This window comes from Bufo gargarizans, chromosome 8 (assembly GCF_014858855.1).
Source record: "Bufo gargarizans isolate SCDJY-AF-19 chromosome 8, ASM1485885v1, whole genome shotgun sequence".
NCBI classification, from domain to species: Eukaryota; Metazoa; Chordata; class Amphibia; order Anura; family Bufonidae; genus Bufo; species Bufo gargarizans.
In genome coordinates, this window is record NC_058087.1 from 196,439,537 (window position 1) to 196,466,160 (window position 26,624).

General features: G+C 46.4%; 1 protein-coding gene across 1 annotated transcript in view; it reads right to left on the bottom strand.

Annotated features, from left to right (window-relative positions):
• Positions 1–26,624, bottom strand: part of SEZ6L2 (seizure related 6 homolog like 2) — a 42,654-nt gene that overhangs the window by 7,196 nt on the left and 8,834 nt on the right. The window contains exons 3-11 of the mRNA XM_044304616.1: positions 23,572–23,826; positions 23,362–23,495; positions 22,860–23,052; positions 20,264–20,449; positions 18,894–19,062; positions 12,790–12,953; positions 12,205–12,399; positions 3,172–3,310; positions 428–624 (exon numbers count right to left, since the gene is read on the bottom strand). Of these exons, the coding sequence (XP_044160551.1) occupies positions 428–624; positions 3,172–3,310; positions 12,205–12,399; positions 12,790–12,953; positions 18,894–19,062; positions 20,264–20,449; positions 22,860–23,052; positions 23,362–23,495; positions 23,572–23,826 (1,632 nt within the window). The remainder of the gene's footprint in view (positions 1–427; positions 625–3,171; positions 3,311–12,204; positions 12,400–12,789; positions 12,954–18,893; positions 19,063–20,263; positions 20,450–22,859; positions 23,053–23,361; positions 23,496–23,571; positions 23,827–26,624) is intronic.

Genomic DNA, 26,624 nt, shown 5'->3' on the forward strand with positions numbered 1-26,624 from the left:
TTTCCATATCTCCAACCAATTGCATCCTCCGCATGGAGCCAGAACGAGGTCAGAGAGGGGGTCATCCTGAGATGGGAATACCCCTTTAATGCACACCTACATCAGGTCTTATACTCTAGTGACATCCAGAGCTGCATTCACAGTTCTGCACTCTGTCGGTGCTATGCTGTGAGACATACCCTGAACAGGAGATGAAATCCCATAATGAGATGTAGTATGTTCGACATGAAAGCTCTGGACACTACACCTCCCCCAAAACAGCGCAGCAGGGAGCGCTCCGCACAGGGAGTGAGACAGCGGAGGCAGCTTGGAAGACTTCTGGTTATAATGGCAGTAAACAGGCAATTTGTGGGTGCAGCTTGGGATGTGACTGGAGTATGGCCAGGCACTGGTACATGGGGTGAGCCCAGTCAGGAGCAATCTCTACCTTTGAAATGTATGATGAATCCCTGGCTCAGACTGAACACGGGGTCATTGGGGTCAGACTGGAACTGTAGGGTCACATCATTAGCGGAGGAGAAGAGGTTAAACCGTTGGTGAACGCCCATGTACTGTCCGAGGACCCGCGCTGTGAGGTCATCGCCATCATAGACCGTCAGGGCATCACTGCGCCGGATGTTCAGTCTGCAGACAGCAAGCAGAGATGGAATAAGGTGCAAGGAAATAGATTCATCAGGGAGGTACGAGGCACCGAGAGTGAGGTCACTGGAGGGACAGCACGTGTGTATCCTGTGTGTATCCTGTGTGTACCCTGTGTGTATCGTGTGTGTATTGTACATATTGTGTGTGTATCCTCTGTGTATCCTGTGTTTATCGTGTGTGTATCCTGTGTGTATAGTGTGTGTATCCTGTGTGTATAGTGTGTGTATCCTGTGTGTATAGTGTGTGTATCATGTGTGTATAGTGTGTGTATCCTGTGTGTATAGTGTGTGTATCCTGTGTGTATCGTGTGTGTATCATGTGTGTATAGTGTGTGTATCCTGTGTGTATCGTGTGTGTATCATGTGTGTATAGTGTGTGTACCCTGTGTGTACCCTGTGTGTACCCTGTGTGTATAGTGTGTGTATTCATTGTGTATCCTGTGTGTATCCTGTGTGTATTGTACATATCATGTATGTATCCTGTGTGTATAGTGTGTGTGTATTGTACATATTGTGTGTGTATCTAGTGTGTGTATCCTGTGTGTATCCTGTGTGTATCGTGTGTGTATCATGTGTGTATCCTGTGTGTGTATCCTGTGTGTATAGTGTGTATCATGTGTGTATCCTGTGTGTATTGTACATATTGTGTGTGTATCCTGTGTGTATAGTGTGTATCCTGTGTGTATAGTGTGTATCATGTGTGTATCCTGTGTGTATTGTACATATTGTGTGTGTATCCTGTGTGTATAGTGTGTATCCTGTGTGTATAGTGTGTATCCTGTGTGTATCGTGTGTGTATCCTGTGTGTATAGTGTGTATCATGTGTGTATCCTGTGTGTGTATCCTGTGTGTATAGTGTGTATCATGTGTGTATCCTGTGTGTATTGTACATATTGTGTGTGTATCCTGTGTGTATAGTGTGTATCCTGTGTGTATAGTGTGTATCCTGTGTGTATCGTGTGTGTATACTGTGTGTATAGTGTGTATCCTGTGTGTGTATTCATTGTGTATCGTGTGTATATCATGTGTGTATCCTGTGTATATCATGTGTGTATCATGTGTGTATCCTGTGTGTATAGTGTGTATCCTGTGTGTATAGTGTGTACCCTGTGTGTACCCTGTGTGTATTGTGTGTGTATCCTGTGTATATCATGTGTGTACCCTGTGTGTATCCTGTGTGTATAGTGTATGTATCCTGTGTGTATCGTGTGTTTATCATGTGTGTATCCTGTGTGTATCGTGTGTGTATCCTGTGTGTACCCTGTGTGTATAGTGTATGTATCCTGTGTGTATCGTGTGTTTATCATGTGTGTACCCTGTGTGTACCCTGTGTGTATAGTGTGTATCATGTGTGTATCCTGTGTGTATAGTGTGTATCATGTGTGTATCCTGTGTGTATAGTGTATGTATCCTGTGTGTATCGTGTGTTTATCATGTGTGTATCCTGTGTGTACCCTGTGTGTATAGTGTGTATCATGTGTGTATCCTGTGTGTATTGTACATATTGTGTGTGTATCCTGTGTGTACCCTGTGTGTATAGTGTGTATCATGTGTGTATCCTGTGTGTATAATGTGTATCCTCTGTGTATTGTACATATTGTGTGTGTATCCTGTGTGTATAGTGTGTATCATGTGTGTATCCTGTGTGTATCGTGTGTGTACCCTGTGTGTATCCTGTCTGTGTATCCTGTGTGTATAGTGTGTATCATGTGTGTATCCTGTGTGTATCCTCTGTGTATCGTGTGTGTACCCTGTGTGTATCCTGTGTGTGTATCCTGTGTGTATAGTGTGTATCATGTGTGTATCCTGTGTGTATCCTGTGTGTATCCTCTGTGTATCCTGTGTGTATCCTGTGTGTATCCTGTGTGTATCCTCTGTGTATCCTCTGTGTATCGTGTGTGTATCCTGTGTGTATCCTCTGTGTATCGTGTGTGTACCCTGTGTGTATCCTCTGTGTATCCTGTGTGTATCCTGTGTGTATCCTCTGTGTATCCTGTGTGTATCCTGTGTGTATCCTCTGTGTATCGTGTGTGTATCCTGTGTGTATCCTGTGTGTATCCTGTGTGTATCCTCTGTGTATCCTGTGTGTATCCTGTGTGTATCCTCTGTGTATCGTGTGTGTACCCTGTGTGTATCCTGTGTGTATCCTCTGTGTATCCTCTGTGTATCGTGTGTGTATAGTGTGTATCCTCTGTGTATCGTGTGTGTATAGTGTGTATCCTCTGTGTATTCTCTGTGTATCGTGTGTGTATAGTGTGTATCCTCTGTGTATCCTGTGTGTATCCTCTGTGTATCCTGTGTGTATCCTGTGTGTACCCTCTGTGTATCCTGTGTGGATCCTGTGTATCCTGTGTGTATCCTCTGTGTATCCTGTGTGTATAGTGTGTGTGTATCCTGTGTGTATCCTGTGTGTATCCTGTGTACCCTCTGTGTATCCTCTGTGTATCCTCTGTGTATCCTGTGTACCCTGTGTGTATCCTCTGTGTATCGGGTGTGTATAGTGTTGGGGGTCACACTCCAGACTGCTCACATCTCTATCTCCAGCAGCACCCGCCGGTCCTCCTGTACATGGATCCCCCACACACAGTCCTGGCCCTTTGCATAATTCTGTGGCCAATCAGGAGACAGGATCACCCCGGCCGGTTCAGAGATCTCTCCACCGCACAGCGCTGGAAGAGGAAGAGGAAGAGAGCGAAGAGTCAGAGGGAGGCGCCACGCTGTACCGCTACATCATATCAATAGTGGGGTACACAACAATAACACACTGACACTTGGGGTACAGGATGATGACACTGACACTTGGGGTACAGGATAATGACACTGACACTCGGGGTACAGGATAATGACACTGACACTCGGGGGTACAGGATAATGACACTGACACTCGGGGTACAGGATAATGACGCTGACACTTGGGGTACAGGATAATGACACTGACACTCGGGGTACAGGATGATGACGCTGACACACGGGGTACAGAATAATGACGCTGACACTAGGGGTACAGGATAATGACACTGACACTCGGGGTACAGGATAATGACACTGACACTTGGGGTACAGGATAATGACGCTGACACTCGGGGTGCAGGATAATGACGCTGACACTAGGGGTACAGGATAATTACACTGACACCTGGGGTACAGGATAATGACACTGACACTTGGGGTACAGGATAATGACACTGACACTCGGGGTACAGGATAATGACGCTGACACACGGGGTACAGGATAATGACACTGACACTCGGGGTGCAGGATAATGACACTGACACTCGGGGTACAGGATAATGACACTGACACTCGGGGTACAGGATAATGACACTGACACTCGGGGTACAGGATAATGACACTAACACTCGGGGTACAGGATAATGACACTGACACTCGGGGTACAGGATAATGACACTGACACTCGGGGTACAGGATAATGACGCTGACACTTGGGGTACAGGGTAATGACACTGACACTCGGGGTACAGGGTAATGACGCTGACACTCGGGTACAGGATAATGACACTGACACTCGGGGTACAGGATAATGACACTGACACTCGGGGTACAGGATAATGACGCTGACACTCGGGGTACAGGATAATGACACTGACACTCGGGGTACAGGATAATGACACTGACACTCGGGGTACAGGATAATGACGCTGACACTCGGGGTACAGGATGATGACACTGACACTCGGGGTACAGGATAATGACGCTGACACTCGGGTACAGGATAATGACACTGACACTCGGGGTACAGGATAATGACACTGACACTCGGGGTACAGGATAATGACAGTGACACTCGGGGTACAGGATAATGACACTGACACTCGGGGTACAGGATAGTGACACTGACACTCGGGGTACAGGATGATGACACTCGGGGTACAGGATAATGACACTGACACTCGGGTACAGGATAATGACACTGACACTCGGGGTACAGGATAATGACACTGACACTCGGGGTACAGGATAATGACACTGACACTCGGGGTACAGGATAATGACACTGACACTCGGGGAACAGGACGATGACACTGACACTCGGGGTACAGGATAATGACGCTGACACTTGGGGTACAGGATAATGACGCTGACATTTGGGGTACAGGATAATGACACTGACACTTGGGGTACAGGATAATGACACTGACACTTGGGGTGCAGGATAATGACACTGACACTTGGGGTGCAGGATAATGACACTGACACTTGGGGTACAGGATAATGACACTGACACTTGGGGTACAGGACAATGACACTGACACTTGGGGTACAGGATAATGACACTGACACTCGGGGTACAGGATAATGACGCTGACACTCGGGGTACAGGATAATGACACTGACACCTGGGGTACAGAATAATGACACTGACACTCGGGGGTACAGGATAATGACACTGACACTTGGGGAACAGGACGATGACACTGACACTCGGGGTACAGGATAATGACGCTGACACTCGGGGTACAGGATAATGACACTGACACTCGGGGTACAGGACAATGACACTGACACTCGGGGTACAGGACAATGACACTGACACTCGGGTACAGAATAATGACGCTGACACTCGGGGTACAGGATAATGACACTGACACCTGGGGTACAGAATAATGACACTGACACTCGGGGTACAGGATAATGACACTGACACTCGGGGTACAGGATAATGACACTGACACTCGGGGTACAGGATAATGACACTGACACTCGGGGAACAGGACGATGACACTGACACTCGGGGTACAGGATAATGACACTGACACTCGGGGTACAGGATAATGACGCTGACACTCGGGGTACAGGTAATGACGCTGACACTCGGGGTACAGGATAATGACACTGACACTCGGGGTACAGGATAATGACACTGACACTCGGGGTACAGGATAATGACGCTGACACTCGGGGTACCAGGATAATGACGCTGACACTCGGGGTACAGGATGATGACACTGACACTCGGGGTACAGGATAATGACGCTGACACTCGGGGTACAGGATGATGACACTGACACTCGGGGTACAGGATAATGACAGTGACACTCGGGGTACAGGATAATGACAGTGACACTCGGGGTACAGGATAATGACACTGACACTCGGGGTACAGGATAATGACACTGACACTCGGGGTACAGGATAGTGACACTGACACTCGGGGTACAGGATGATGACACTCGGGGTACAGGATAATGACACTGACACTCGGGGTACAGGATAATGACACTGACACTCGGGGTACAGGATAATGACACTGACACTCGGGGTACAGGATAATGACACTGACACTCGGGGTACAGGATAATGACACTGACACTCGGGGTACAGAATAATGACACTGACACTCGGGGATACAGGATAATGACACTGACACTCGGGGTACAGGATAATGACACTGACACTCGGGGTACAGGATAATGACACTGACACTCGGGGTACAGGACAATGACACTGACACTCGGGGTACAAGACAATGACACTGACACTCGGGGTACAGAATAATGACGCTGACACTCGGGGTACAGGATAATGACACTGACACCTGGGGTACAGAATAATGACACTGACACTCGGGGGTACAGGATAATGACACTGACACTCGGGGAACAGGACGATGACACTGACACTCGGGGTACAGGATAATGACACTGACACTCGGGGTACAGGATAATGACACTGACACTCGGGGTACAGGATAATGACGCTGACACTCGGGGTACAGGATAATGACACTGACACCTGGGGTACAGAATAATGACACTGACACTCGGGGGTACAGGATAATGACACTGACACTCGGGGTACAGGATAATGACACTGACACTCGGGGTACAGGATAATGACGCTGACACTCGGGGTACAGGATAATGACACTGACACTCGGGGTACAGGACAATGACACTGACACTCGGGGTACAGGACAATGACACTGACACTCGGGGTACAGGATAATGACACTGACACTCGGGGTGCAGGATAATGACACTGACACTCGGGGTGCAGGACAATGACACTGACACTCGGGGTACAGAATAATGACGCTGACACTCGGGGTACAGGATAATGACACTGACACCTGGGGTACAGAATAATGACACTGACACTCGGGGGTACAGGATAATGACACTGACACTTGGGGAACAGGACGATGACACTGACACTCGGGGTACAGGATAATGACGCTGACACTCGGGGTACAGGATAATGACACTGACACTCGGGGTACAGGACAATGACACTGACACTCGGGTACAGGACAATGACACTGACACTCGGGGTACAGAATAATGACGCTGACACTCGGGGTACAGGATAATGACACTGACACCTGGGGTACAGAATAATGACACTGACACTCGGGGGTACAGGATAATGACACTGACACTTGGGGAACAGGACGATGACACTGACACTCGGGTACAGGATACACTGACACTGGGTACAGGATAATGACACTGACACTCGGGGTACAGGATAATGACACTGACACTCGGGGTACAGGATAATGACGCTGACACTCGGGGTACAGGATAATGACGCTGACACTCGGGGTACAGGATAATGACGCTGACACTCGGGGTACAGGATAATGACACTGACACCTGGGGTACAGAATAATGACACTGACACTCGGGGGTACAGGATAATGACACTGACACTCGGGATACAGGATAATGACACTGACACTCGGGGTACAGGATAATGACACTGACACTCGGGGTACAGGATAATGACGCTGACACTCGGGGTACAGGATAATGACACTGACACCTGGGGTACAGAATAATTACGCTGACACTCGGGGTACAGGATAATGACACTGACACCTGGGGTACAGAATAATGACACTGACACTCGGGGGTACAGGATAATGACACTGACACTTGGGGAACAGGACGATGACACTGACACTCGGGGTACAGGATAATTACACTGACACTTGGGGTACAGGATAATGACACTGACACTTGGGGTACAGGATAATGACACTGACACTCGGGGTACAGGATAATGACGCTGACACTCGGGGTACAGGATAATGACGCTGACACTTCGGGTACAGGATAATGACACTGACACTCGGGGTACAGGATAATGACACTGACACTCGGGGTACAGGATAATGACACTGACACTCGGGGTACAGGATAATGACACTGACACTCGGGGTACAGGATAATGACACTTGGGGTACAGGATAATGACGCTGACACTTGGGGTGCAGGATAATGACACTGACACTCGGGGTACAGGATGATGACACTGACACTCGGGGTACAGGATGATGACACTGACACTCGGGGTACAGGATAATGACACTGACACTCGGGGTGCAGGATAATGACACTGACACTTGGGGTACAGGATAATGACACTGACACTTGGGGTACAGGATAATGACACTGACACTCGGGGTACAGGATAATGACACTGACACTCGGGGTGCAGGATAATGACACTGACACTTGGGGTACAGGATAATGACACTGACACTTGGGGTACAGGATGATGACACTGACACTTGGGGTACAGGATAATGACACTGACACTTGGGGTACAGGATAATGACACTGACACTCGGGGTACAGGATAATGACACTGACACTTGGGGTACAGGATAATGACACTGACACTCGGGGTGCAGGATAATGACACTCGGGGTACAGGATTATGACACTGACACTCGGGGTACAGGATAATGACACTGACACTCGGGGTACAGGATAATGACACTGACACTCGGGGTACAGGATAATGACACTGACACTCGGGGTGCAGGATAATGACACTGACACTCGGGGTACAGGATAATGACACTGACACTCGGGGTACAGGATGATGACACTGACACTTGGGGTACAGGATAATGACACTGACACTTGGGGTACAGGATAATGACACTGACACTCGGGGTACAGGATAGTGACACTGACACTCGGGGTACAGGATAATGACACTGACACTCGGGGTACAGGATAATGACACTGACACTCGGGGTACAGGATAATGACACTGACACTCGGGGTACAGGATAATGACACTGACACTCGGGGTACAGGATAATGACACTGACACTCGGGGTACAGGATAATGACGCTGACACTCGGGGTACAGGATAATGACACTGACACTCGGGGTACAGGATAATGATGCTGACACTCGGGGTACAGGATAATGACGCGCTGACACTTGGGGTACAGGATAATGACGCTGACACTTGGAGTACAGGATAATGACACTGACACTCGGGGTACAGGATAATGACACTGACACTCGGGGTACAGGATAATGACACTTGGGGTACAGGATAATGACGCTGACACTTGGGGTGCAGGATAATGACACTGACACTCGGGGTACAGGATGATGACACTGACACTCGGGGTACAGGATGATGACACTGACACTCGGGGTACAGGATGATGACACTGACACTCGGGGTACAGGATAATGACACTGACACTCGGGGTGCAGGATAATGACGCTGACACTCGGGGTACAGGATAATGCCGCTGACACTCGGGGTACAGGATAATGACGCGCTGACACTCGGGGTACAGGATAATGACGCTGACACTCGGGGTACAGGATAATGACGCTGACACTCGGGGTACAGGATAATGACGCTGACACTCGGGGTACAGGACAATGACATTGACACTTGGGGTACAGGATGATGACACTGACACTTGGGGTACAGGATAATGACGCTGACACTGGGGGTACAGGATAATGACGCTGACACTTGGGGTACAGGATAATGACACTGACATTCGGGTTACAAGATAATGACACTGACACTTGGGGTACAGGATAATGACGCTGACACTCGGGGTACAGGATAATGACACTGACACTTGGGGTACAGGATAATGACGCTGACACTCGGGGTACAGGATAATGACACTGACATTTGGGGTACAGGATAATGACACTTGGGGTAGAGGACACTGACATTTGGGGTACAGGATGATGACACTTGGGGTACAGGATGATGACACTTGGGGTACAGGATGATGACACTGACATTTGGGGTACAGAATGATGACACTTGGGGTACAGAATGATGACACTTGGGGTACAGGATGATGACACTGACACTTGGGGTACAGGATAATGACACTGACACTTGGGGTACAGGATAATGACACTGACACTCGGGGTACAGGATAGTGACACTGACACTCGGGGTACAGGATAATGACACTGACACTCGGGGTACAGGATAATGACACTGACACTCGGGGTACAGGATAATGACACTGACACTCGGGGTACAGGATAATGACACTGACACTCGGGGTACAGGATAATGACACTGACACTCGGGGTACAGGATAATGACGCTGACACTCGGGGTACAGGATAATGACACTGACACTCGGGGTACAGGATAATGATTCTGACACTCGGGGTACAGGATAATGACGCGCTGACACTCGGGGTACAGGATAATGACGCTGACACTTGGAGTACAGGATAATGACACTGACACTCGGGGTACAGGATAATGACACTGACACTCGGGGTACAGGATAATGACACTTGGGGTACAGGATAATGACGCTGACACTTGGGGTGCAGGATAATGACACTGACACTCGGGGTACAGGATGATGACACTGACACTCGGGGTACAGGATGATGACACTGACACTCGGGGTACAGGATGATGACACTGACACTCGGGGTACAGGATAATGACACTGACACTCGGGGTACAGGATAATGACGCTGACACTCGGGGTACAGGATAATGACGCGCTGACACTCGGGGTACAGGATAATGACGCTGACACTCGGGGTACAGGATAATGACGCTGACACTCGGGGTACAGGATAATGACGCTGACACTCGGGGTACAGGACAATGACATTGACACTTGGGGTACAGGATGATGACACTGACACTTGGGGTACAGGATGATGACACTGACACTTGGGGTACAGGATAATGATACTGACACTTGGGGTACAGGATAATGACACTGACACTTGGGGTACAGGATAATGACGCTGACACTTGGGGTACAGGATAATGACGCTGACACTTGGGGTACAGGATAATGACACTGACATTCGGGTTACAAGATAATGACACTGACACTTGGGGTACAGGATAATGACGCTGACACTCGGGGTACAGGATAATGACACTGACACTTGGGGTACAGGATAATGACGCTGACACTCGGGGTACAGGATAATGACACTGACATTTGGGGTACAGGATAATGACACTTGGGGTAGAGGACACTGACATTTGGGGTACAGGATGATGACACTTGGGGTACAGGATGATGACACTTGGGGTACAGGATGATGACACTGACATTTGGGGTACAGAATGATGACACTTGGGGTACAGAATGATGACACTTGGGGTACAGGATGATGACACTGACATTTGGGGTACAGGATGATGACACTTGGGGTACAGGATAATGACACTTGGGGTACAGGATAATGACACTTGGGGTACAGGACACTGACATTTGGGGTACAGGATGATGACACTGACATTTGGGGTACAGAATGATGACACTTGGGGTACAGGATGATGACACTGACATTTGGGGTACAGGATGATGACACTTGGGGTACAGGATGATGACACTTGGGGTACAGGATGATGACACTGACATTTGGGGTACAGGATGATGACACTTGGGGTACAGGATAATGACACTTGGGGTACAGGATAATGACACTTGGGGTACAGGACACTGACATTTGGGGTACAGGATGATGACACTGACATTTGGGGTACAGAATGATGACACTTGGGGTACAGGATGATGACACTGACATTTGGGGTACAGGATGATGACACTTGGGGTACAGGATGATGACACTTGGGGTACAGGATGATGACACTGACATTTGGGGTACAGGATGATGACACTTGGGGTACAGGATGATGACACTGACATTTGGGGTACAGGATGATGACACTTGGGGTACAGGATGATGACACTTGGGGTACAGGATGATGACACTGACATTTGGGGTACAGGATGATGACACTTGGGGTACAGGATGATGACACTTGGGGTACACCCTTGTATATAAAGCCTCTGTCGGTCTCAGGGTCTCTACTATTAGTTTTGCCTTTGCTTTCGCCTCTTCTAGTCATGTAAGGGTTAATCAAGAGCCCTACATTAGTTACCAAGGCAACTGGAAATTGCTAAGAAACTTGTCAGAAGTGCAGCGCCTCCTTCACGCCTCGCACATGGTGACGTATGCGAGAAGAGTCATGTGACGCTGCGTCCTGTACTCAGCATCGCCGCCCCGAAGTGTCCTAGATCCGGCAGGGTAGTCACAGGTTTTGGGGGCACCCCATCCCTCTGATGCCAACGAGACATCCCTAATGGAGCCAGCAGTGGGCGGCATCATCTCCTGCAAGACTGGTGCCAGTCCTGTGCACTACCTACCTGGGCAAGGCACTGGGCAGTGGACACGATATGGCAGTATGTGGGCAGGGACATGATCTGGGACATACCTGGCTTGTGTATGTACAGTGGGACTTATCTGGCGGTCTCTTACCTTTGCACACAGGCTCGCTCTCATTCCAGTGAGGGTCGGTGGGATCCACACACTCTATGACTGGGGGTCCCTGTTCCAGCATGTACCCCGCGTTACATGAGAAGGACACCAGGGTCCCCGGGGAGAAGAGGGGGTCTGTGGTGCTGAAATTACCGTGAGCCAGGAAGGGTTCATAACATCGGGTCTCGGAGAACACTACAGGGACAGAAAAAGAGAGCGATGACCGACCACCAGGGGGCGCCCGGGTGCTGTTACCCCACACAGCGGCACGGGCGAGGCTCCTCTACCCTTACCAGCAAACTAAGAAATACTGCACTTGTCTAACGCCATATTTTATACTCCAGTCACACCCAGAGCTGCATCGCACTGGTGCTGGTGTTCTCAGGACCTCACACCTTACTGCTGATGTCGGCTCAGTGTCCGCAAAGACCAGGCTCTGATGCAGTATATAGGATTTCACCTAAACTGTTGCGGTGAACGGAGCTGAGAGATTTGAAGAGCCAGTGACACAGAATTGTGACTGCAGCTTTGGCTGTGTCTGGAGTATGTGAGTACCGGACGAGATGGAGAGAACTGTGAACTCACCTTCGTAGCGCAGACTGAGGAGCAGGGGGACAGCTGGATTCTCAGACACAAGTTCGATGTACAGGGACTGGGCGTCACTCAGAAGACCCCTCTCTGGGGCATCGTCTATATCCGAATCGTAGATGAGGGGGGACAAAGTGGAGCTTCCAGAGTGGACAACCAACCTGAGAGAAACCACACAGAATACGGGGTCACCATGTGTGCTGCTACACAGTTAAAATCTATATAGTTTAATTCATATGATATTCTATATGTTGTCATATGCTCCCATCTAGTGGCTGCTTTTGGTAATGCGCTTGTTTTTCTGTTTGTGATATCTGCCTTTTTTTTCTTTGCTCCACCCCTTCTGTGTACCTCACTTCCTGTTTCTTCATTCTGCTCCAGGCATTGAACAGGTACACATGTATTCTCATGTAAGCTTACAAAAGCATCATCTTTTGACCGCACAATACCGGAATCCATCTGTTCTGCTGTACTCTGTTATCTGGCTTACAGAATAAAGCAACTTCTTGGATAAACTTGGTGTTGCTGAGCTCAAGCTATCTGATGAGGATTGTCCGCAGGGATTATATCTGCTCATACAGGCCGGGCATAGAGGTCTCACTAGGGATAAGTCGCTATTACAACAATCCGAGTCAGAATAGTTAAAAGGTGCAGAGCGTTCCTCCAGCCTGCTGTGTGTATGTGTGTGCCTAATCTGCAATCAGTGCCATCCGCCATCTTGTCAAAGCACATGGTCGCACAAGCTTCCTGCACTTCAAGTGAATGTTCTAAACTGTTTCTCTACATTGCACTGTTACCTCACCTGTCTAAGCCGCTGTTCATCTTCTTAAAGAGACAGTACCATTTTTAGCAAAACCATAAAAAATGTCTAGACAAGGCTTTGAACACTCTTTTATGGCTGAAGCAACGCAGATACATCATGCCTCTGAACCGGCAGACGTACCGGGAGCAGATTCTGCAGTCATTACCGAACAGAGTGTAAGACCCAAACATACAATAAAACCAACACAGAAACTCAAAGAAAGCTATCAAGCCACTAGAGATGAGTTCTCCAGTAATCTGTCAGAGCTCTGGTACAGAACCTCACACCGCATGTCAGTTTTGTCCCACTCTAATGATCAACCAGCTGAAATAAGAGACTCTATAAATCACCTATTTGCTGTGTATGCTACCAGCAGCTGTCTGCAAAATACTCTAATATAGAGGATTCTTCAGCGGAACTGACCAGGACTGATGCACTGAACCAACAAAGGGATCTCACAGCGCAAAATGCTAAGCTTAAGGCAGAACTCCGCATTACTCAACTCCAGGAGACCAGATCTCACAGATCCACCACAACCAAGCGCACTGCACTTTCTTCCAGATCCTCTCGCTCCAGAAGATCAACATTAAGCGACAAGTTAATAGAGGCCCGCGCTGATGCCGAATCAAAAAAGGCGCACAGCTCCTTTACCAGAAAGCAAGCAGAGATGGAAGCTCAAAGGGCAGCTCGTCAAGCAGAGATGGAATCTCAAAGGGCAGCTCAACAAGCAGAGATGGCAGCTCATCAAGCCAAGATGGAAGCTCAAAGCAAAGCTCTCCAAGCAGAGGCAGATTCACAGATAAAGATTCTGCAAATGGAAAGGGAGGAAGCAGCTTCCCTAGCAAGGCTGAAAGTCCTTGAACAAGCAATGGGACAAGATGCTAATGTGGGCTTAGAGCAAAGACTCTACAAGAGCGCAGGGAGATTCTCCGGAAACTTGGCATATGCTACAAGTGCTGTGCTTCTTATAGCCATTTTGCTACAGACTGTAGAGTTGTCATCAAGTGCACAGAATGCGGTAGCGACAGACATGTTACAGCCATGCATCCTACTCCACTTCCAGACAACCCACAACAGCCTCCTACCTCCACTCACGTCTCAAATTCATGGCGGGGAGCAACAAGGTCATGCTCCAACCAAAGATAATGTCTCTTCTTCATGTAAAGAAGTCTGTGGAGAAGGCAAGGACCACAAATGCTGTGCCAAGATATGCCTAGTCATGATATACCCAAGGGACCATCCTGAGAAAGCTGCTAGGATGTTTGCCATAATAGATGAACAGAGCAACAGATCCCTGGTTAAGCCTAAATTCTTTGACATAGAAGGTCACGCAACACCAGTGGCGTAGCTAGAAATGACTGGGCCCCACAGTATATTTTTAAATGGGGCCCCCCTCCCCCAGTAATTTTTTTACAACCCCTTCCTTTCATGCCGCCCCCATTCCTGTGGCTAGTAGAGATCGCTCTCTCAGACCAGGCCCGGCAGCTGTTCCATCCGTTTTCTACACTGTCTATACTGTCACTGTATATAATTTCATTGTGTAATACTGTTGAGGGGGCCCTGACAAAATCTTTTAGTCCTTCTCATCCTGGATGGGCCCCTTCTGGGTCAGGGCCCCAAAGCAGCTGCTTCCCCTGCTTCCCCTATAGTTACGCCCCTGCGCAACACCATATACTCTCAGAACCTGTTCTGGTCGTGTAGAGACCTTCGGCAGAAGGGTTGATGGATTCATGGTCTCTCATATCAACGAAGGGGGAGGGCATATCCCTACCAGTGTTAGTCGGGTGCGACCAGATACCAGATGAAAGGGAGGAGATTCCCACTCCAGAAGCTGCGTACCAACATCCTTATTTAAGGCACCTTGTTGATGAGATTTCTGCAATGGACAAGAATGCTGAAATCTTAGTCCTGTTAGGAAGGGACGTTCTCAGAGTACATAAAGTACGCGATCAGTGCGATGGGCCTGACAACGTCCCATATGCACAAAGACTTGACCTAGGCTGGGTAATAGTGGGCGATGTATGCTTGGACAGGATGTGTACGCCATCTGAGATCCGCTCCTTCAAGACTTACATGTTGGGAAACGGACGTGCATCCCACTTCAAACAGTGCCCTCACCATTATGAAGTATAGGAGAAGCTTCTTGACATCAACCAAATACCTGATGTTACTCCTGTCCTTTGTGATGACAACCTAGGTACCACAGTGTTTTGTACTACAGGTGAGGACAACAAAATAGCCTTGTCAGTTGAAGACAGAGAATTCATCACAATAATGGATAAGGAATTATTTCAGGATGAGTCTAACAGTTGGGTTGCACCATTACCTCTTCGTGCTACAACGGCCAAACTTCCGACCAATTGTGAACAGGCTTTATCCAGATTCAACTCACTAAGGAACACTAAGGCACAGGCCTAAAATGAAGGACCATTTCATCGCCTTTATGAAAAGGATCTTTGACAATGATCACGCCGAACCAGCGCCACCACTTCAAAGACACGATGAGTGCTGGTATCTGCCTTTCTTCGGAGTGTATCATCCACGTAAGCCAAAACAAATCAGGATAGTATTTCACTCCAGTGCCAAGCATCAAGGTGTATCCCTAAACGATGTTCTTCTCACTGGCCCGAATCTAACCAACAACCTCGTTGGCGTTAGAACCAGTTGCCATAACTGCTGATATTGAACAGATGTTTCATTGCTTCATTGTACGTGAAGACCATAGGAACTTCCTAAGGTTTCTGTGGCACCGTGACAACAACATGGACAATGAGATTATTGAATACCGCATGAAAGTACATGTTTTTCGGAAATGGTCCCTCACCCGCTGTTGCAACATACGGTTTACGAAGGACTGCCATTCATGGAGAAAAGGAGTATGGCGCGGATGCTTGACACTTCGTTGAGAGAGACTTTTATGTTGACGATGAACTTAAGTCTTTACCGACAGATGAAGAATCCATAGACCTGCTCCAAAGGACACAGGGTATGCTTTCTGAGGCTAACCTCAGACTACACAAAATTGCCTCAAATAGTGTTGCTGTTTTTAAAGCCTTTCAACCTGGCGATCATACCACAGGGTTTAAGGACTTAAATCTGGGAATGGACATGCCACCTATACAGAGAAGTCTGGGCCTACGGTGGGACTTATTAAAGGACACTTTCAGCTTTCAGCTCAGCTCTACAGACAAGCCATTTACCAAGCGTGGTGTTCTGTCAGTGGTAAACAGCCTATACGATCCAATGGGATTTGTGGCTCCAATCACCATACAAGGTAAGGTCTTACTTAGACAGCTCTCAGAGTCTATTAAAGATTGGGATGCTCCACTGCCATCTGAGAAGCCTTCAAAGTGGGAGTCCTGGGAGCAATCTGTACATGCCTTAGATGGAATCCATATACCACGCTGCTACACCTCAGCTTCCCTTGCTACGAGCCGGAGAAAAGAGCTTCACATCTTCTCAGACTCATCTACTGAGGCCATAGCGGCTGTTGCCTACCTCAAGATGAGAGACTCTTCTAATCAAACCCACATAGGGTTTCTGTTTGGGAAAGCTAAGTTAGCACCTAAGCCTGAGCATACAATAACTAGGCATGAACTTCGTGGGACGGTGCTAGCTGTAGAAATTGCAGATTTCATATTACGCGAGCTAGACATTCAGATAGATGACACCAAATTCTACGCAGACAGTAAGGTTGTTCTGGGCTACATATACAACCAGACTAAACGTTTCTATGTCTACGTCAGCAACCGTGTAGAAAGAATCAGGAACTCATCTAAACCTGAACAATGGCGTTATGTCCCATCTGAAATTAATCCTGCAGATCATGCTACTACCCCAGTGTCTGCAAGTGTATTAGCAAATTCTTCCTGGTTAACAGGTCCTGAATTCCTGCTGGATCACACAGAAGACACCACGGCTGATGTCTTCGGTCTTCTAGAACCTGACAAGGATCCAGAGAACCCAACTATCCTTACCCCAGCTACCCTGCTTACCCAGAAGCTTGGGTCCGTTACGGTTCCACCTGGAAACTTTAAAGACGGAAATCTGTGCTTTGATCAATGTAAGCGAGTACAAAACCTTGCCAACCGCTTCTGGAATCATTGGAAGTTGGAGAATCTTTCCACTCTGCAAGGACGCAGGAAATGGCAACGACAGTGCCCTAACATACAAGGTGGAGATCTCGCTCTGCTTAAGGACCAGCCAGCCGAAAGAATCGAGTGGCCTATGGGACTTATTGTGAACAGCGTTCCTAGTGATGACGGTACGCAAAGTGGAGGAGAAAGTGGCAAGACAAGGAGCTGTGAAGACTTTCATCAGGCCTATCACGGAACTTGTTCTGCTCTTGCCCTTTAGAGAGTGAACTTTTTTCCTAGGCTGCTGAATCCTGCCTGAAACTTCAAGCAAGAAGTGTCTGAACTTTACTTGATACATTTGAAGCCTTACATTTTTTGCTGTTGTTTATTTGCAATTATATAATTACCGTTATGGTTTAAATAGTGACATTTTCAATGCCAGACGGGGAGTGTGCTGCTACGCAGTTACATCTATATAGTATAATTCATATGATATTCTATATTTGGTCATATGCTCCCATCTAGTGGCCGTTTTTTGTAATGCGCTTGTTTTTCTGTTCATGATCTGTCATTCATTTCATTGCTCCACCCCTTCTGTGTACCTCACTTCCTGTTTCTTCATACTGCTCCTGGGATTCTACAGGTACACATGTATTCTCATGTAAGCTTACAAAAGCATCATCTTTTGACCGCACAATACCGGAATCCATCTGTTCTGCTGTGCTCTGCTATCTGGACTACAGAATAAAGCAACTTCTTGGATAAACTTGGTGTTGGCGAGTTCAAGCTATCTGATGAGGATTGTCCTCAGTGATTATATCTGCTTATACAGGCCGGGCATAGAGGTCTCACTAGGGATAAGTCGCTATTACAACAATCGGAGTCAGAATACCATGAGAGCGAACAGGGGAGAGGTTACGGTACTCACTGCCCTGCCCCATCCAGACTATGAGACGTGTGATTGCAAAGCATCCTGGTCCATCTCTCTATGTACACAGACACTGAACACCTATATACACTCACTGACAAAAAACACAGCCCCCGGATGGAACGGTTTGATTGCTGCAGTACTGGTCCTGCAGTCATGTCTCAGGCAGATGTGTAAATGATTATAGGTGTTGTCCGATTAAGTGCTGAGTGTCGCTACAAGAGGTGGAAAATATGTCTCCCCCACAACCCTATAAAAAGGCTCTCAGAGGTAGAGAGATTAGACTGCAACTCACCTGTCATTGTCTTCATCCAGAGAGACCCTCTCAAAGTGCAGGTGAAGTCGCTGACCTTCTGACGCCTCTATCAACCAGTGGCAGCTCAAGTTATTTCCATGATGCGTCGTAACATCGGGAGATACAATACGCCCAATGGTGGCATTACGTATTACACCCCCACAAGTGGCTGAGTAACAAAAAATATTAACCCATTACTGCAAAAAGTGTCTCCTCAATATTGTATTATATCCTGTACTGATCCTGAGTTACATCCTGTATTATACTCCCAGAGCTGCACTCACTATTCTGCTGGTGCAGTCACTGGGTACAGACATTACTTATCCTGTACTGATCCTGAGTTACATTCTGTATTACACTCCAGAGCTGCACTCACTATTCTGCTGGTGCAGTCACTGTGTACATACATTACTTATCCTGTACTGATCCTGAGTTACATCCTGTATTATACTCCAGAGCTGCACTCACTATTCTGCTGGTGTAGTCACTGTGTACATACATTACTTATCCTGTACTGATCCTGAGTTACATCCTGTATTATACTCCCAGAGCTGCACTCACTATTCTGCTGGTGCAGTCACTGGGTACAGACATTACTTATCCTGTACTGATCCTGAGTTACATTCTGTATTACACTCCAGAGCTGCGCTCACTATTCTGCTGGTGCAGTCACTGTGTACATACATTACTTATCCTGTACTGATCCTGAGTTACATCCTGTATTATACTCCAGAGCTGCACTCACTATTCTGCTGGTGCAGTCACTGTGTACATACATTACTTATCCTGTACTGATCCTGAGTTACATCCTGTATTATACCCCAGAGCTGCACTCACTATTCTGCTGGTGCAGTCACTGTGTACATACATTACTTATCCTGTACTGATCCTGAGTTACATCCTGTATTATACACCAGGAGCTGCACTCACTATTCTGCTGGTGCAGTCACTGTGCACATACATTACTTATCCTGTACTGATCCTGAGTTACATCCTGTATTATACTCCAGAGCTGCACTCACTATTCTGCTGGTGCAGTCACTGAGTACATACATTACTTATCCTGTACTGATCCTGAGTTACATCCTGTATTATACCCCAGAGCTGCACTCACTATTCTGCTGGTGCAGTCACTGTGTACATACATTACTTATCCTGTATTGATCCTGAGTTACATCCTGTATTATACTCCAGAGCTGCACTCACTATTCTGCTGGTGCAGTCACTGTGTACATACATTACTTATCCTGTACTGATCCTGAGTTACATCCCGTAATATACTCCAGAGCTGCACTTACTAGTATAGGATAAATATATAAAAGGCAGATATCTGGACTTTGAGCCCCTCCGCTGTATATCCTCTTTCTCACCTGTGCAGACTGGGGGCTTTCCACTCCACTGAGGACGGGTGATATTGAGACAGACCAGGGAACCTGCACCTTTTAATGTGAATCCAGGAGCACAGTGAAAGTTGGCAGATCCTCCTGGGTGGAGATCTGTAACAGTGACTTCTCCATTCTCAGGTCGAGGAGGGAACACACAACTCAGGACATAAGCTAAAATAAAGATAGGATAATTGTAAGAATATGGAAGCACGTTCTATCATAGTTCTGAAAGTAAACAATTATACTAAGAACAACATAGCGTCCCCTATGTACAAGAATATAACTACTATAATACTGCTCCTCTGTACAAGAATATAACTACTATAATACTGCTCCTATGTACAAGAATATAACTACTATAATACTGCCTCCTATGTACAAGAATATAACTACTATAATACTGCTCCTCTGTACAAGAATATAACTACTATAATACTGCCTCCTATGTACAGGAATATAACTACTATAATACTGCTCCTATGTACAAGAATAAAACTACTATAATACTGCCCCCTATGTACAAGAATATAACTACTATAATACTGCCCCCTATGTACAGGAATATAACTACTATAATACTGCTCCTATGTACAGGAATATAACTACTATAATACTGCTCCTATGTACAGGAATATAACTACTATAATACTGCTCCTATGTACAAGAATAAAACTACTATAATACTGCTCCTATGTACAAGAGTATAACTACTATAATACTGCCTCCTATGTACAAGAATAAAACTACTATAATACTGCTCCTATGTACAAGAATATAACTACTATAATACTGCTCCTATGTACAAGAATATAACTACTATAATACTGCCCCCTATGTACAAGAATATAACTACTATAATACTGCTCCTATTTACAGGAATATAACTACTATAATACTACCTACTATGTACAAGAATATAACTACTATAATACTGCTCCTATGTACAAGAATAAAACTACTATAATACTGCTCCTATGTACAGGAATATAACTACTATAATACTGCTCCTATGTACAAGAATAAAACTACTATAATACTGCTCCTATGTACAAGAGTATAACTACTATAATACTGCCTCCTATGTACAAGAATAAAACTACTATAATACTGCTCCTATGTACAAGAATATAACTACTATAATACTGCTCCTATGTACAAGAATATAACTACTATAATACTGCGCCTATGTACAAGAATATAACTACTATAATACTGCTCCTATGTACAAGAATATAACTACTATAATACTGCTCCTATGTACAAGAATAAAACTACTATAATACTGCCTCCTATGTACAAGAATATAACTACTATAATACTGCTCCTATGTACAAGAATATAACTACTATAATACTGCTCATATGTACCATAATATAACTGCTATAATACTGCTCCTATGTACAAGAATATAACTACTATAATACTGCCTCCTATGTACAGGAATATAACTACTATAATACTGCTCCTATGTACAAGAATATAACTACTATAATACTGCCTCCTATGTACAAGAATATAACTACTATAATACCGCTCCTATGTACAAGAATAAAACTACTATAATACTGCTCCTATGTACAGGAATATAACTACTATAATACTGCTCCTATGTACAGGAATATAACTACTATAATACTGCTCCTATGTACAAGAATATAACTACTATAATACTGCTCCTATGTACAAGAATATAACTACTATAATACTGCTCCTATGTACAAGAATATAACTACTATAATACTGCCTCCTATGTACAAGTATATAACTACTATAATACTGCTCCTATCTACAAGAATATAACTACTATAATACTGCCTCCTATGTACAAGAATATAACTACTATAATACTGCTCCTATGTACAAGAATATAACTACTATAATACTGCTCCCATGTACGAGAATATAACTACTATAATACTGCTCCTATGTACAAGAATATAACTACTATAATACTGCCTCCTATGTACAAGAATATAACTACTATAATACTGCTCCTATGTACAAGAATATAACTACTATAATACTGCTCCTATGTACAAGAATATAACTACTATAATACTGCCTCCTATGTACAAGAATATAACTACTATAATACTGCACCTATATACAAGAATATAACTACTATAATACTGCCTCCTATGTACAGGAATATAACTACTATAATACTGCTCCTATGTACAAGAATATAACTACTATAATACTGCCTCCTATGTACAAGAATATATCTACTATAATACTGCTCCTATGTACAAGAATATAACTACTATAATACTGCTCCTATGTACAAGAATATAACTACTATAATACTGCTCCTATGTACAAGAATATAACTACTATAATACTGCTCCTATGTACAAGAATATAACTACTATAATACCGCTCCTATGTACAAGAATATAACTACTATAATGCTGCTCCTATGTACAGGAATATAACTACTATAATACTGCTCCTATGTACAAGAATATAACCACTATAATACTGCTCCTATGTACAAGACTATAACTGCTATAATACTGCTCCTATGTATAATGATGCATTAATGTAAGGTCAGGGAAGCGATTATTCCTAATATGGTTACCTTGGTAACGCAACTTAAATGCCCCAGGGTTGGTGGTGCGGTAAGTCTGGAATCGTACTGCAATGTGATTGGTTGGACTGCGGATCACCTGACCCTCAGCCATCAGCGTCTCATTGGCCAGCAGGAAGCGGCGGTCCTCCTCCACGCCCTCCACGCTCAGCGCCTCCTCCTTAGACAGGTTCAGCTTCTCCACCTGGAAACATTCGCTGGTTACTGATCTCAATCTCAGACTGACGGACACTGTGAACCCCGGGTCGTCCCCCATCAGTAGCTGAAATCACGTACGTCCCATCTGTTACTGGGAAAGCTGTGTGACAAGCAATAACCTGTCCAGTTCTGCGGTGTGAGGGACGTGTCACTGAATAACTAGGGAGGATTGTGTGAAAGAGAGTGACAACCTCTGTGGAGCTGTTGTGGTGGCCATATTGGTTGTCACCCCGACAATCTTTTAGATCCTGACAGAAGAGGATGAGTCAGGGGCCCCGTAAATGAGCACACTCACCCGGACCTCCACTCCGTACCCCGTGTATACGGACACGCTGTAGGTACAGTCCAGGCCTCCAAAGAAGCTTCCCCCGGAGTACTCCGGAGCCTCCAAGATGCCTTCCAGCTCCGAGATGTTGTTATTACAGAGAACTGGAGAGAAGGAGACGGAAAATCAGAACATGATCAGACGCGAAACTACAACCCCCAGCATACTCAACATCCTCACCTGGGCTGTGCACGGTGGTCACGGTGGTGGTGGTGATCAGGGTGGTCGTGGTCTCTTCTTCTCCTTCGGCAGAGATACCTGGGCCTCCTGTTGGTGCTGGAGATGGAGGCGTCAATGTACTGAGTGGTGGAGGAAGAGAGAAAGTCCCCCCAACGGCCGTGGTGAGGACGCCGGAGGTCTCGCTGACCCCTGCAGGGGCCAGGGCATCGTCGGTCAGGGACACAGGGGCGGCCCGGGTCGGGACAGAGGTCGTACCTGAAAAAAATATACGTAAGGTAAGTATAGTAATATAACCCATATAGTGGATTCACTTCTCTTGTAATTACCAGATCTTCTACTCCAGTCACATTCAAAGCTGTATCCAAAATTCTACTGGCTTCACTCTTCTGCAATGATGCATCGTGGGCAGAGTCAGATCAAGACTTATGGACCCCCCCATCCAGGGTCAAATAAAAGTGTATGTTATGGATCTATACGGTTGATATACGGTAAACTGTGCCGCCATACAGTGCCAATAATCCTAAAGCCAACACCGTAGACTGTTTGTGGTGGGCGGCGCGGACCCCTAAACCCGGGGGTCCACCGCTCTCAGGGCATTTTCCCATTTTATCTAATGAGTCCTAAATATCTGACTACTGTATCCCAGAATGCACCACAGGTAACGATCCAGCAGTCAGGAGTCCTGGAGCTAACAGAGACCCTGCTGGATTGTGACTGCAGCTTTGGATGTGACTGGAGTATAAGGCCTTATTCACACGTCAGCGTTCGGTCAGTGATTGTGAGCCAAAACCAGGACTGGAGCCTTCGCAGACATGAGGTAGAAGGGATAGATCTGCGCCTGTTCTGGGTTTGGCTCAAAATCACTGATTGAACACTGACCGAACACTGACGTGTGAATGAGGCCTCAGACGCGGCGCTGTCATCCTGGAATGGCTGACACCAGAATACAATGGCTTGGTCACTATTACACGGATATAACGGACTGATTGCTTTTCCCATCCCCCGCTCCGATTCATCTTCGTCCACAGAGCGGATCTGCGTCGCTCGATCCTCCGGGACCCCCGCTGTTTGACCTATGGATTTTATAATTACGTGACCACCTGAAGACGCAGATAAGGATCGTCATCACTGGAGGGATCGATGCCGGATCCTTTCCCGGAACAATCACACCCTTCAGGACGCGGGATTCAGAGCGGCGCCCGGTGCGGGAGCATCAGGCTGGGTTCACACTGAGGTTTTGAGGCAGGTTTTAGGAGAAGGAGAAGCAAAAAACCTTCCTGTCAAAAACCTGCCGTACCTACCGTACCTGCCGTACCTGCCGTGCCTGCCTTACCTACCGTACCTGCCGTACCTGCCGTACCTACCGTACATACCGTACCTGCCGTGCCTGCCGTACCTACCGTACCTGCCGTACCTACCGTACATACCGTACCTGCCGTGCCTGCCGTACCTACCGTACCTGCCGTACCTACCGTACATACCGTACCTGCCGTGCCTGCCGTGCCTGCCGTACCTACCGTACCTACCGTACATACCGTACCTACCGTACCTGTCGTACCTGCCGTACCTACCGTTACCGTTTTTTTGTTTTTGTTTTTTTGTTTTTTTTTGCTTCTTATCTATACATTTTTATGACAGTTTTTTAGGCCTTTTTGTGGCGTTTTTTTTTAATACACTGCAGTTTTCTGTGCTGCTTTTTCCAACCCTTCTGATCGGGTCACTTCTTCCGTAGCAAGGACAAAAACATACCAAGAAATCAATGGATGTCACAAAAATGCAGCAAATGAGGGAATAACACCGTAACCAAGACGTGTATAAAAAGTGTAAAAAAAAAAAGTGTGCGGCATGTTTTATAATTCCCGTAGACTCAGAGATAACGTCTGGAGGCGGCATTAAAAACACGCCACAAAGCACGGAAAAAAAACACAAACTGTATAAAACCAGCCTGAGAAGTTTTCCATGTTGTGGTGTTTTATTTATAAGGGTTTTTGTTGTCTTTTACATTTTATAAGGGGACGTTCATGTGTTTTTTTCCCCCAGACCTGACAGCTCCTGCAGTGGTTTCCGTGGGGGGTCACATGTGGATCGGCCCCACTGAATCATTCGGAGTCCGCGTGCAGATCCGCGGCGTGTGCACCGGCAGGGTCAGCCTCGGATTTCTGCGGCGGATTCAACACCGTACACGACCGGTATGAGTAGTGTTGATCGGGAATATTCAAATCGAGAATTTTTTATCGTGAATATCGGCACTTCGAGAATACGCGAATATCTAGAAGATAGCGCTATATCTTCGTAATCGCGAATATTCTAGATTTTTTTTCATCACTGCTTCTTGCTTGAGGGCCAATGGGAAGGCTGCAATGTCTTTGACTTTAGGAGTAGTGCTGATCGAGAATTTTCGTATCGCAAATTTTCCGATTGCCGATTTTCGCAATCAAGAAAATAACAACGAGATCAGGAATATTCGGGAAATATCGCAAATTCGAATATTGCCCCTGCCGCTCATCACCGTGTGAACATACCCTGACTTTTCTAACTTTTTATTATTTTTCAAGTTCTATAGAAGATGGAAAAATAGCAAAAAAAAACACTGCCCCCCCTTCCGAAAAAAGTTTCTAATGCATTTATATTTCCCTGTAGATGAAAACATCGAGCTGCACAAAAACCCTAAAATCCCCCACTTTAAATTCGGGAGTCATCCTCTCTCCTCTCTCCCTTCAAGTCGTCGTGTCCATCCAATATGGCCGCCATGACAGCCCTCCCGGGGGCCGCCCCCAGCTTTACCTGAAGCCTTCTGCGCAGACCGATGTCTCCATGGAGGCAGAGCACACGGCTGTGGAATCAGACTACACATGATTTGCTTGTAGGCGGTAGCCATGGCGACACATAGCTCTGCGGTTTGTTGTTTCCTTTTTACGTAGGATGCGATATAAGATAAAAGGTTCCTTCACGATGAGCCTTTAAATGCTCGTGTTTAGCGGTACGGGGGCGTGGCCTCATTTGCTTCATTGCATTTGCTTTAGGCCTCCTGCAAACGACCATTTTTTTCTTTT